This window comes from Rana temporaria, chromosome 9 (genome assembly GCF_905171775.1).
Source record: "Rana temporaria chromosome 9, aRanTem1.1, whole genome shotgun sequence".
Lineage (NCBI taxonomy): Eukaryota > Metazoa > Chordata > Amphibia > Anura > Ranidae > Rana > Rana temporaria.
In genome coordinates this window covers 115,055,406-115,068,868 of record NC_053497.1, presented here as the reverse complement: position 1 = coordinate 115,068,868, position 13,463 = coordinate 115,055,406, and the positions used below count along the sequence as shown (strand labels likewise).

At 41.7% G+C, this 13,463-nt stretch overlaps 1 protein-coding gene across 13 annotated transcripts in view; it reads right to left on the bottom strand.

Annotated features, from left to right (window-relative positions):
• EHMT1 (euchromatic histone lysine methyltransferase 1) overlaps window positions 1-13,463 on the bottom strand; it is a 146,832-nt gene that overhangs the window by 82,347 nt on the left and 51,022 nt on the right. For 8 of the 13 annotated variants that reach the window (XM_040324199.1, XM_040324208.1, XM_040324202.1 and 5 more), the window contains exons 2-3: window positions 11,887-11,956; window positions 9,323-9,834 (exon numbers count right to left, since the gene is read on the bottom strand). In XM_040324199.1, the coding sequence (XP_040180133.1) occupies window positions 9,323-9,834; window positions 11,887-11,956 (582 nt within the window). The remainder of the gene's footprint in view (window positions 1-9,322; window positions 9,835-11,886; window positions 11,957-13,463) is intronic. The other 5 variants (XM_040324200.1, XM_040324210.1, XM_040324198.1 and 2 more) reach the window with 1 other exon arrangement.

Below are 13,463 nucleotides of genomic sequence, written 5' to 3'. Positions count from 1 at the left end.
ATGGCTGTTTAGTTCCTGTTAGTCCACTCACCACAACATATCTGGTTACAGGAGTTCTATAGCCATAGCATACACTTTCCATACCAATAAACGTTATTTTGGACAATCTAATACAAGCTTACATGAAAATGTTATTTTCAGGTTGTCAGAGCTGCCTGTCTGCCAGCCATCTCTTCCAACACCTTCCTGGATTCCTTCTCGGCTGCTTTGTGTGGTTTCCTTTTGATTTCTAAGGACTACATATCCCATATTACATTGGTGGCAGCAAACAGTGATGTCAGGTGTGGCGTTTTCCTGTACAAATTGTACCTCCTGAAATGCCTTTTTGGCAGCTCTGTGACACAGAGGAGTGCATATTCACAGTGTACAGCGAGTAGGTGTCACTGACTTAAAGGCAGCAAGTCTGTGAGATGCTTCAAAAAGTAGGTTTACACTCTTCGGAATTATTCTAATTAAAAAGAAGTAGGCTAGAACTAATAAAAACTAAATGTGGAAATTAAAATAGGATTTTGCATTTGGACCAGATGCACTTTAAGCTCTCTATATTCTGTTTATTTGCCATAATGGGCATGGTTGTCAGCGCTCATTGCAACTGTGGTAAATGACATGCATTATAAATCAGTGAATTGATGCCAATGAACCAACCATCTCACAATTTACAAAGACAAAATCCGGATTCGCAATATAACAATGTGGCCAATGTCAGGAACTGCTCTACTATGAAGATATTTTTTACCCAATAAGCAGCCCAAAATATCCGAATATCAATATCTGACCGTCCATCACCAACGCAAACCAAGGCTAATAATATGAAGCTGTGATGCCTGCTTCACTAGTCTTCACTTTACTGGGAAAGCATTGCAGTGAAGTCAGAATATTGTGTTTGGGTCTCCTTCCATTCAGTCACTAAAGAATTAGTGCTGTTATTATGTCTACTTTCTGAGCATGTGTCTGCTGTATTACATAGAATATTCTAAAGGTGAGGGATGCAGCATGTCTGTTTGAACTTTGTTAATACTTTATCTGTTAAATTTTGAGACATTCTGCCTCAGTACATATGTGGGTGTATGGCAGGCATGGTGTTGCAGCAACCTGAAACGTAAATGTGATGCTTGGATTATGGCTGGCTGTTCATATACAGTTGTGCTCCTAAGTTTACATACCCTGGCAGAATTTATGATTTCTTGAACATTTTTCAGAGAATACGAATAACACAAACTTTTTTTTCTTTCACTCATGGTTAGTGTTTGGTTGAAGCCATTTATCATCAATCAACTGTGTTTACTCCTTTTAACTCATAATCACAACAGAAACTAGCCAAATGACCCTGATCAAATGTTTACATACCCCCGTTCCTAATGCAGTGTATTACCCCCTTTAACATCAATGGCAGCTTGAAGTCTTTTGTGGTATTTGTGGATGAGGCTCTTTATCTTGTCAGATGGTAAAGTTGCCAATTCCTTTTGGCAAAAAGCTTCCAGTTCTTGGAAATTCTTGGGCTGTCTTACATGAACTGCACGTTTAAGATCTCCCCAGAGTGGCTCAATGATATTGAGGTCAGAAGACTGAGGTGGCCACTCCAGAACCTTCACTTTATTCTGCTGTAGCCAATGACGGGTCGACTTGGCCTTGTGTTTTGGATCATTGTCATGTTGGAATGTCCAAGTACATCCCATGCGCAGCTTCCTGACCGATGAATGCAAATGTTCCTCCAGTATTTTTTGATAACATACTGCATTTATCTTGCCATCAGACCAAATTTCCTGTGCCTTTGTAGCTCACACATTACTAAAACATCAGCGATCCACCTCAGTGTTTCACATTAGGAATGGTGTACCTTTCATCATAGGCCTTGTTGACTCCTCTCCAAATGTAATGTTTATGGTTGTGGCCAAAAAGCTAAATTTTGGTCTCATCACTACAAATGACTTTGTGCCAAAGGGTTTGAGGCTTGTCTCTGTGCTGTTTTGCAAGTGGGATACTTTGTGGCATTTGCGTAGTAATGACATTCTTCTGGTGACTCGACCATGCAGCCCATCTTTCTTAAAGTGCCTCCTTATTGTGCATCTTGAAACAGCCACACCACATGTTTTCAGAGAGTCCTGTATTTCACCTGAAGTTATTTGTGGATTTTTCTTTGCATCCCGAATCATTTTGCTGGCAGTTTTGGCTGAAATTTTAGTTGGTCTACCTGACCGTGGTTTGGTTTCAACAGAACCCCTAAGTTTCCACTTCTTGATTAGAGTCTGAACACTGCTGATTGGCATTCTCAATTCCTTGTATATCTTTTTATCTCTCCCCTGTTTCATACAGTTCAACTACCTTTTCCCGCAGATCCATATCTTTTGCGTTCCACATGACTCAGAATCCAGAAATGTCAGTGCAGCACTGGATGAAAGATACAAGGGTCTGTCAGGAGTCCAGAAACTCATTGACCTTTTATACACACACACACACACACACACACACACACACACACACTAATTACAAGCAAACAGATCACAGGAGAGGATGGTTCCCTTTAATAGCCATTCAAACTCCTTTGTGTCAACTTGTGTGCATGTTATTAGGCCAAAATCACCAGGGTATGAAAACTTTTGATCAGGGTCATAAACACAGTTGACTGATTATAAATGGCTACAGCCAAACACTAACCATGAGTGAAAAATGTTTTTGTGTTATTCATATTCTCTGAAAAATGGCCAAGAAATCAAATGCTGCCAGGGTATGTAAACTTATGAGCACAACTGTACATCTGATAGTCTTGCAGCAAGATAAAATGATCAGCAAGACCCAACCTGGAGGCAGAGCCTGTGTATGAGTGCAAATATGGTTGCCACCTTGTACAAATAAATAATAAATAAAGAGGCAAGGATTCTAAAGCAGTACAACATATCTAAGATATTTACATTAAGCCAATTTTCTTCACATGCATATATAAATACACAGACTACAGCTCCAACCTAAATTTTGCTATAGTGGGAAAACGTGTGATATTAATGTCCTCAGACACTGGCCTACATTCAAACATTTGCCAAAAAATGGGCTTCTTAAAGAGAATTTGTAGAGGCCGACCTGCTGACAGCCTTAAAGTGTAATTGTCCTTTACAGCCAAGGAAGTCACTTCTGTTTGATCTGCAACTGCCATGGTGCTGCACATGTGATCAGTTATGACACCAGCCATTTGATGGTTTGACAGTTTGGTTGAGGACACAAGCAAATGTGACAGTTAGCAATTCCAGCATTCCAGGAATGTAACTTTTTTTGAAACTGTTAAATTGATGGATTTCCACTTTATGATTTACTGCTGTTCAGGGGCTATGGACGTTAACAAAATGGCAGCCTCCAGCAAGAACAAACAGGAGCAATGCTAGGGCCAATTTACAGCACACACAAATTTTGGTAGCATTATGTGAAATGTGTGTTCCTTGCTAAACAACATTATTTTTTATCACGTGGTTATGGGTAAAGTTCCACTTGAACTACCTCAATGCCAGAAACTTTTAACCCCTTCCTGCTCAGGCCAATTTTCAGATTTCAGTGCTGTCACATTACTCAGTCATGCAACACTGAACCCAAATAATTTTTTTCATAGTTTGAGACAGATCAAGCTTTATTTTAGTAGTATTTAAGCACTGAGTTTTTTATTTTCTGCTATACAGGCAAAAAAAATAAATCCTAAAATTACCCCATTCAGCCACCTGAAAAAGTAATCCAGCAGATTACTTTTAGTTTGTTCAGCATAACCAGCTCTAAAAAAATTATCTCTCTGGTGCAGCGATGACCAAGATATCACCCTTGCAATCGCTGTACTGTACTGTACTGGTTAAATAAAATGTGTCTTTTCCACAATATTATGTTTTACATACTGTCACCAGTGGTGGTGATTAGGGTTTGCTGGTGACAGTAGGTAAAAGTAATTTGTTTTTTTTTCCCTTCTTTACAATAGTTTTCCCTTTTTTACACATAGTGTGACCAGTGCAGTGTTATCATAGTGACACTGTACTACTTTGGAAGAGGTGAACAGAATTTTTTCTCCCTCACTATGATTACCTAGAACAGCGATAATCATGATTATAAGCAATAATTTTTATGAATGACACCCATTCATTCACAGAAGTCACATCTATCACATGGAACACATGTGCTGTGATTGGCCCTGAGTGTACCATTTGATGCGGGGGACACAGCGGGTGACAGGTCGAGTCTCACTGCGGCTCCTAGAGTGCAAAGAAAGGCGTGCAACTGGGATGATGTCATAGGACGTCAACTCAGAATGGGAGAGCCTCCATCTCGGCTGTCATTCTGCTATAGGCTGGGCAGGAAGCAGTTGAACTAATAGAAGGGAACTAAAAACGACATGACTATTTCAGCTTTAAGCAGACAGTCAACTTAAAGTGGAACTTTACCCATAACAACTTAATAAAAATAATGTTCTTTGGCATGGAACATACATTAATAATCAACTACCAAAATGAGTGTGTGCCGCAAATGACCACCTGCATGGCTCCTGTTTCTTCTTGCTGAAGGCCAGAGCCCTAACTAAATACAGCAGAACTAAAGCCTAAAGTAGGCTTGTCCCGATACCACTTTTTGAAGACCGAGTACAAGTACCGATACTTTTTTTCAAGTACTCGCCCTTACCGATACTTGTTTTTAATGTCATTTAACAGTGGCGTTTTTTTTTTACTTTTTTTTTTATAATTTTTTTTATAATTTTTTTAAGGGGGGGGGGGGGTTGTAGTGGATTGTCAGTGTGTTTTTTTTATTTATTATTTACATTTTTTTTTTTTAATTAAATTATTTATTGCAATTTTTTTTTAATCAGCCCTGTTGGGGGGGGGGGGGGCTTTGGTGAGATATCGTGGGTCTTAACAGACCTCTGACATCTCCCCTTTAAGACAGAGAAAGGGACTAAGGACACAGATTCCCCAGTCCCTTTCTCTGCAGCCTCAGCTGAAATGAATGGAGAAAGCTCCTCTCCATTCATAAACTGAAGCATCGTAATCACAGGTTACGGTGCTCAGTTATGTGAATGGACAGAGTCAGTGATCACTGACTCTGTCCATTCGAAAAAGGTAGGAGCCGGGTTTAGCGGCTCCTACCTACGCTCTCCTTCCTGACAGATTGAGGGGGGAGAGCGGCACAGAGGGGGGGAGAAGACGGCTCGGGGGAGAGCACAGCACGGAGGGGGACAGAAGACGGCACGAGGGGAGAGAAGATGGCACGGGGGGAGCACAGCACGGATTTGGACAGAAGACGGCAGGGGGAGAGAAGATGGCACGGGGGGATAGAAGATGGCACGGGGGGAGAGAAGATGGCACGGGGGGAGCACAGCACGGATTTGGACAGAAGACGGCACGGGGGGAGAGAAGATGGCACGGGGGGGGGGGGAGAGAAGATGGCACGGGGGGAGCACAGCACGGATTTGGACAGAAGACGGCACAGGGGGAGAGAAGATGGCACGGGGGACGGCACGGGGGGGGGGGAAAGAAGATGGCACGGGGGGAGCACATCACGGATTTGGACAGAAGACGGCACGGGGGAGCACAGCACGTTGGCAGTTTTTGGCTTGTTTTCAGTAAAAACGCCTAAAAACGCAGAACGTGGCCAACAGCTTGTTGCAGCGTTTTTACAGCTCAACAACCTCTGCACCTGGATGTACAGGCTGTCGTTTTTTTTCCTACTGCCCCTAAACGCTTATGCCTCTGACAGTTTATGTGTGCATGGACACATAGGCCAAAATGGCGTGGTGCTTATAAGCAGTTAAAAAAAAAGTCAGACGCCACTAACAGCAGCTGTAAAAACATCCTGTGTACATGAGCCCTTATGACACCAGTTTGGTTGACAGCATGAACAAATGAGAATTACATTTCTGGCACATATACCGGTTTAATTCCGCTTTAAAGCTGTCAGCAGATCGTCCTCTACAAACTTAGGCAGTGCCTAAAAATAGAGAGCAACTGAGCATGTGCAGAGCAGGGTAAGACCGTGTACTACTGGATTTTAAACAGTATCCCTTATTTGTAAAGTTTTACGTACAGTGAGGGAAAAAAAGTATTTGATCCCCTGCTGATTTTGTACATTTGCTCACTGACAAAGAAATCATCAGTCTATCATTTTAATGGCAGGTTTATCCAGAAAAAAACTCATTACAAAAAAGTATGTTTGACGTCTGTTGAAAAACTTCCCATGGCACACAAGGCGCGTCACCAGTTTTCGGTAAATAGCCGACCTGCGAGTCGGCGCTATACGGCGCCTGCCGTGTAGCGCTGACTGCGCAGGCGCCATATAGAGCCGACTCGCAGGTCGGCTATTTACGGAAAACTGGTGACGCGCCTTGGGAAGTTTTTCACCAGACGTCAATCATCTAACCCAGGGGTAGGAACGCCCAGTCCCGCGGGAATCAGAAACTGGGGGGAAAATTACAATATAAAGCATTTACTTCATGCACAGTGCAAAAATCCTGGTTGATTGTGCCTCCCCCCTTTTCTTTGCCCCCGCTGCAGTCTGTGATTGTACAGCTTAGCTGCTGCCATGCCTATTGCGCATGCTCCCCATTTAGCGGTGTAAGTAAGCCATTACTATACACAGCTTACCTAGTAGGTCATACAGTGGTTATAGAAAATAATCGCCCCCTTTTAAAATAATCACATTTTGCTGCTTTGCAGCCTGAAATGAAGACCAGAAGTATTTTTTATCCAGCTGTATTTACTCAAAGCAACTTACAACATCCAAGTGAAAGGTATAACATCCAAGTAAAAACTATAACACCAAAAATGTCAGGGAAAAAAATGTAAAGAATTCAAAACCAGAATCACCCAGTTGGAAAAAAGAACCCCCGTGTGTCAATATGTTGTCTATTGGGATAGGTCTCTACTAAGTTTGTACATTTAGACTTCGCAATATTTGCCCACTCTTCTTTGCTGAACTACTCAAGTTCAATTAAATTTGAAGGTGATTGTTTGTGGACTGCAATCTTCAAGTCATTACACAGATTTTCAATGTGGTTTAAGTCTGAGCTCTAGGCCATGCAAGGACATTCACCCTTTTCTCCTTCAACCACTGTGTGGTCATTTTTGCTGTGTGCTTTGTGTCATTGTCATGTTGGAGGGTAAACCTTCTTCACATTGACAACTTTCTGGCAGAGGGCAGCAGAATTCCCTCAAAAATGTAATGGTATTTTGCCCCATCCATTTTTCCTTCCTTTGCAGAGAAAACAAAACAAAACATGATATTACCACTTCAACGCTTTACTGTAGGAATGGTGTTATTTGGATGGTGAGCTGTATTGGAATTCCGCCAGACATATCATTTGGTTTTCAGGCCAAATTATTAAATTTTAGTCTCATCTGACCACAACACCTTTTTCCCTAGTAGCCTCGGAATCTTTAAGATGCGTTTTGGCAAAGCTCAATCGTGACTGCATGTGGCCTTTTTTGAAAAGTGGCTTATTTTTTTTATTTTTTTGCAATCCTCCATGCAAGCCTCAGTTGTGAAGAATTTGTGATATTGTTGTCACATGCACACAATGACCACTCTTTGTCATAAATTCCTGCAACTGCTTCAGAGTTGCTGTAGGCCTCTTGGTAGCCTCTGTGATCAGTTTCCTCCTGGCTCTTTCATCCGGTTTGGAGCAACGTCCTGATCCAGGGAGGGTCTGTGTTGTACCAAATACCTTCCCACTTCTTAATAAGAGACTTCACTGTGATTCTAAGCATTGATAAAACCTGTGGAATTTTTTTTTGTATCCATCTCTTGACTGTGCCTGTCCACAACTTTATCCCAGAGATCTTTTGACAGTGCCTTGCCACCCATAGTTAATTGTTTGCTTCAGTTGTACTACCAGGCACTGAAATGCTCCAGGAAAGCTCTTTTCATGCTGAGCTAACCAAAATGACCACAGCTGATCATAGATGAAAGTCAATGGCCTGTGTGCTAATAAGGTGATTAGCAAAACCTGAGTTTACTAGTCATTTTTTAGGAGGGGGGGGGGGGTTCAGGAATTTTTTCTAACGCAGTGATTGTTTTTTTATTTATTTAAAAAAAATTCGGACATGTTGGTGTTATATCTTTCACATGGATGGTAAGTTGAAAGAGTAAATACAGCTGAATAAAACAAAAAGTGAGCCTCCCTATTTCAGGCTGCAAAGCAACACAATATGATTGGGGGGAGTGATTATTTTCTATACCCACTGTATGTTTGCAGCTCTCATCCCAACAGCACGGACAAAGTTGGGGGTGGAGCTCAATCCACAGCATATCACGTGACATCGTTTTAGATGTTCCATTATGTAGAAGCCCTGCCTTCCATGTAATTTAGGATAAAGTTCAGCATGTGCCCTGTCCCCTAGGCAGATCAGATGCAACATCTCAGCACATGTGATGCCCTGTGCCTCATCTCTGCCTACTCCCAGGCTGTGCTGCTGCATAACCAACTAGAGTTTAGTAAAACCAACTTTTACACACACATAAAAAGGTGAATTAGGAAAACTAGCTTTAAGGCTACTTTCACATTGGGGCATGGCGGGCGTTGGCGGTAAAGCAGAGCCATTTTTAGCGCCGCTTTACCATCGTTTTTGCAGCGCTTTTCGGCCACTAGCGGGGAGCTTTTAACCCCAGCTAGTGGCCGAAAAGGGGTTAAAACCGCCCGCAAAGCGCTGCTGCAGCAGGGCTTTACTGGCAGGTTGGAGGCGCTGCCCATTGATTTCAATGGGCAGGGGCACTTTAGGAGCGGTGTATTCACCGCTCCTACAGCGCCTAAAAGTTGTGGCTGGCAGGACTTTTTTGAGTGTTTTGCCAGAGCACCGCTCCAGTGTGGAAGCCTATTTAGCCTAGCCTATTAGCTCTATAGCACCTGCAAAGCCCCTCAGTGTGAAAGCAGCCCAACAGTGTAACACATTCTTACTTATACCTCATTTGATTTTTGGTATTGAAGTGGCACTCCAGCCAAATGTACAGTTGAAATACCTGTATGTGAACAGCATCGCCTTCTAAATGATTTCTAGCTTTACCCAGCCACAGTTGTCTTGTGACAAACATTTTCTAAATTAGCTGTGCAGCTTCCCATTTCACCTCTGGACAATGCAGCATCACACTGTCCAACGAGGAGATAAGAGAAAAACGTAAAGCTGAAACATGTAATAGTGGCATCATTCAGCGACTGTGCAGTGTGAAAGAATGTATGATTTGCTAATTTGACCGAATTACAAATCCTTTGACACGTAAAATAAAATAATTCAATTGCCTATTTAGTTATAACCCAACATTCTATGTTGATGCAATTATGCGAAAATGACAAACTTTTCTAAGACCGTCTTACCGAACTGCAGCCAGTCTTCGGTATGGTTTTCCGTGCTCTGTGTATTTTCAAGTCTGGGGCAGGCGAGTCTGTTGAGCTTGGGCTGTCATCTCTGACCTGATCACCCGCTTGTGGTGGTGTTGGAGAAAGGGACGGGGGTACATGTGCACTGGCGGCTGCCTTAGCTTTGTTAGATGCTCCGGGCAAAGTCTTTGCGGCATGCCCGCTCAGCGGGGAACCAGAAGTCCGTAAAGGCTGCTGAAGGCCAACAGATTTGTTTAATATGTACCCGTTGCTCCCTACTACTGAAGTCTGTGTGGGGTTAACTTTCAAAGGGTGCTGTTGCCGGATGTCTCCTGTGTCCCGTTCACAGATCCCGTTTTCTGCCACCCAACATGTTTTGTAATTTGAGTCCGGATGTGGATTATTGGTGTTATCTTGTGTGTGCTCCTTTGAGTCACTCTTGTCGCAAGAGCCTTTTGAATCACTGACCCGCTCCGGCAAATTTTCATCTCCGGCCATGGCATCAGCTACTAGAAAACAATCAATGTTATTCACACACCAGGGAAAATTGGCCTGCAAGCAGTTAATACTTTCTAAAACAATACTTAGCAAGTTTGGCACTGGTCAAAGGGGACTTTTAGAGTGTATGGTCTAATTGCATCTCCTGTTGGAACTTCAGCCCCAATCAATCCATTTCATTAGTATAGTGCCCCTCAAAACTTATTTTTTTCTTTTGTGGATAGCGTGGGGTAGAACTTGAACTTCTGCCTGGTTTAACTTGAGTATACTTTGGGGAGAATTCACTTCCTGTCTGGTGACCACATTTCCCAAAATAAATATTTGTATTGTTGTATATATGTTTTGATTGACAAGATCTACTGCTTGTACAAGCACTGGGAAGGGGAATATTTCCAATGGTGATAACACCTGACAGAGGTTCCAACTCTTTCCCACTACATCCAAATCAAAAGTATAACAATTTGGTTTGATTTCTTCTTCTGGCATGTTGTTATACAAACATTACTGTTTCACAAAGCCAATTTTGGTTCTGTATTCCAAGATAAGGTAACATGCTTAATACAGAACTCCAGGCTGATAAGTCAATTAAACACACATAAAAATGTATGTGCTTTACTGCAGGCAATTACAACTTGTGTTTAGGAAGCCATTGTCTTTTAATGCAGCCTGTTCGCGTTTTTTTTAAATACCTGCATGCTGCAATGTTTTGTAACATAATGTGCAATAAACAGGAACAAATTTTACTGAAATAAGCAATCATTGTGATGCAAAAATTATATATATATATATATATATATATATATTTTTTTTTCCTTGCAAAAATATGCGCATTTATTATTTACCAAGTGAGCATATATATATATATATATATATATATATATATATATATATATATATATATATATAAGCTCACTTGGTAAATAATAAATGCGCATATTTTTGCAAGGAAAAAAATGTGGATTTAGTATTTTTTTTTACAAGCCTGAAAACTTTTGAACCCACGAGCAAAAGGTCAAGGTTGCAACGCCAGGCTCCTGCAGACTCTTCCTTGCTCCCTGCCTGTATCGAGGTATGGGCTTTCTGCTATAGAAGTGTCAATAGACTACAATTATTCCATTAAGAACTAAAAGTCTATCTGCTGCTGTGGCAGACAGAACTTGTAGTTCAATCATTCACAGATCTTTGTGAATCACAAACGATAGAGGTTTAGGTATTCTTAAACACACAGAAAACTGATAACCAGCCCAAAATATTAAAGCTTAACTCCAGCTTTTGATACACTTTACATCATTCATTTTGGCCAAGATGGCCCAAACAAACAATGTCCCTCACTAACATGTGAGGGTGCTGGGTGTGCTGTGCTATATAAACTGTATGTAGCTGAGGCTACATACAGCATACCGCACTCACTATGTTCTGGCTTCGAGCAGAGACCTCGAAGGTTGTGACATCATCAGCCCACGCCTCTGACTCTGATAGAAGGGTTTAAGTTTAAGGCAAAGACTCATGGGGCTTTTTAGGTTGAAATGCAAACAACTTAAAACAAGTTGTATTCTTGCACATTTTTATCTCCAAGACCTGGAAACCGCATACTATAATTTGTAACTGGAAATCTTTTTCCTGCCCTCACACTGCAGAGCTCTACACTAGCAATTGCTGAGGGACACCGACACCTCTTACTACAAGTACTTATGCTGGCCATAGACCGTTCAAATCTCCAGCAGGAACCGGACGAGATTTGAACCGCCAATGGACAGGCTGACAAGTTTTACCTGCGATTATTGTCAGGAGAAGACAATGGCTCTGCAGGAAAGAAATTCGCACTATGTATGGCCTGCCTTAAACTTGAATGGCAGGCGAAGTGAGGGGGGCATCTGACCAGGTCTGTTACGTCAAGTGCGCTGGTTCTAACTTTGATGTCTATTGGACTGCATGTTCCCTTTCAGGCACACTGCGCAACTGCTGTAACAGGAAAATGAAAGGCTGTTAGTTCAATCTGACCACATATCTATTTCTGCGGTTGCAATGGGCCATAAGAACTAATGAGATGAATGTTCACCTACCGTCTTCCTTATTGTTGGTAATATCTTTCAGCAAATCCTTCCGGGACTCCGCCTTGCCTGCGTTTACACGCTGCAAAAAAAAAAAAATAGATAAATACATTTAGAAAAAAAAAAACCTGGATTAAAGGTGCTGGAAGTTTGCTCATACATTTAAAACTAGGTTGGATTTTGCTTGTTTTCCACCTGCCCTTTTCACGTATAGCAACTTCTTTTGGTATTGATAAAGTATTCTGAATATTATTTCTGAATCTGTATAGGAATATCCCTCTAATTAAGCTATACAAGACCAACACTTGTACAGTCATGGATTTGTGAAACATTAAAGATGCACAATAAATTTTACTCTGCAAGTTAGAGTCCCCTAAAATAATTCTCAAACTGTCTAAAAAATAGCACGGTTCTTTTCCATAACAACCTGTTTTTTAAGCAGCAAGCTTGCAGTGAAAGTAAGAAGAAGATTAATCAGTTGCAAATTTTGTTTTTCGCATAATCAATCCTCAGGATAGTGTGTTTACCAATGTAAGTCAGAAAAGAAACACAAAAGTTGTTTTTGATTGTGATTATAGGTGCTAAAAAAAATTCCTGCCAGTAAAATGAGAATATTAAATAAATATCTATCTTTAAAATGCCCGGGCAAAATATTAGTCCCTGATATTATGTTGAGCCCTTTCATGTCAAGCTAAAGATCTCAATTTATATAAATTATTTTTGGAATGGAATACCTGTCATAATAAAAGTATAGAAGCTGCCATGGCTGGAGTCCATCTTAAACTCCTAGTAGCCTCCGTGTGAGTCACTGACCTGATAGAAGCATGCAGCAGGGCATGACTTACACTAAAGTAAATTGTAATAAGGACAATGTGAAGGCTTCCACTGCTGACCTCCCTATGACCATGTCTGATCCCTGGCCAGAGAAGCATGGCTTTGGAACAAAAGTAAACATTTATACTCACATAGGTTGATGCAGTATCAATCTGATGCTGCATCTGTCCCCCGCCAGTTCAGTAGTGAGAACTGACACCGCCGATCGGTCAGTTCTCCACCTCCACCCTGAGCAGAGAGCGGTGACAGTCAGTGGCCCTCTGCTCTCCCCTCCAGCACTCACTGGAGCGATTGGCTGTGGAGGGAGCGAGAGGGGATGGCTCAGGCTCTCCGTAAAGCGCAGAGAGGCCAAACCAGGTGCCAATCCAGGCTTTTGAATAGATTCCGACCATATAAATCGGGATCTTTATAGAGCTCGCCGCTATTTGCTAAAATAGAATCACGGGAGTGCAGAACAAACTGAATTCCTATGATCCATAGGAGAAGTATGGCCAGAAAAGCTTTGGCGATACTTCTTTAAATATGCTCTAAATCACTGATTTTTCTTAGGGCTTTAGTTGCCATTTAAAGCGATTGTAAAGGCTATTTTTTTTTTCCTAGAAAAATAACAAACTTGTGTATTACCTGCTCTGTTGCAGTGGATTTGCACAGAGCAGCACGGATCCTCCTCTTCTCGGCTCCCTCTTCTCTGCTCCTGTATTCATTCAGACAAGGATCCACTGACCTGGCCCTGACCCTTCTCTCCCCTGATTGGC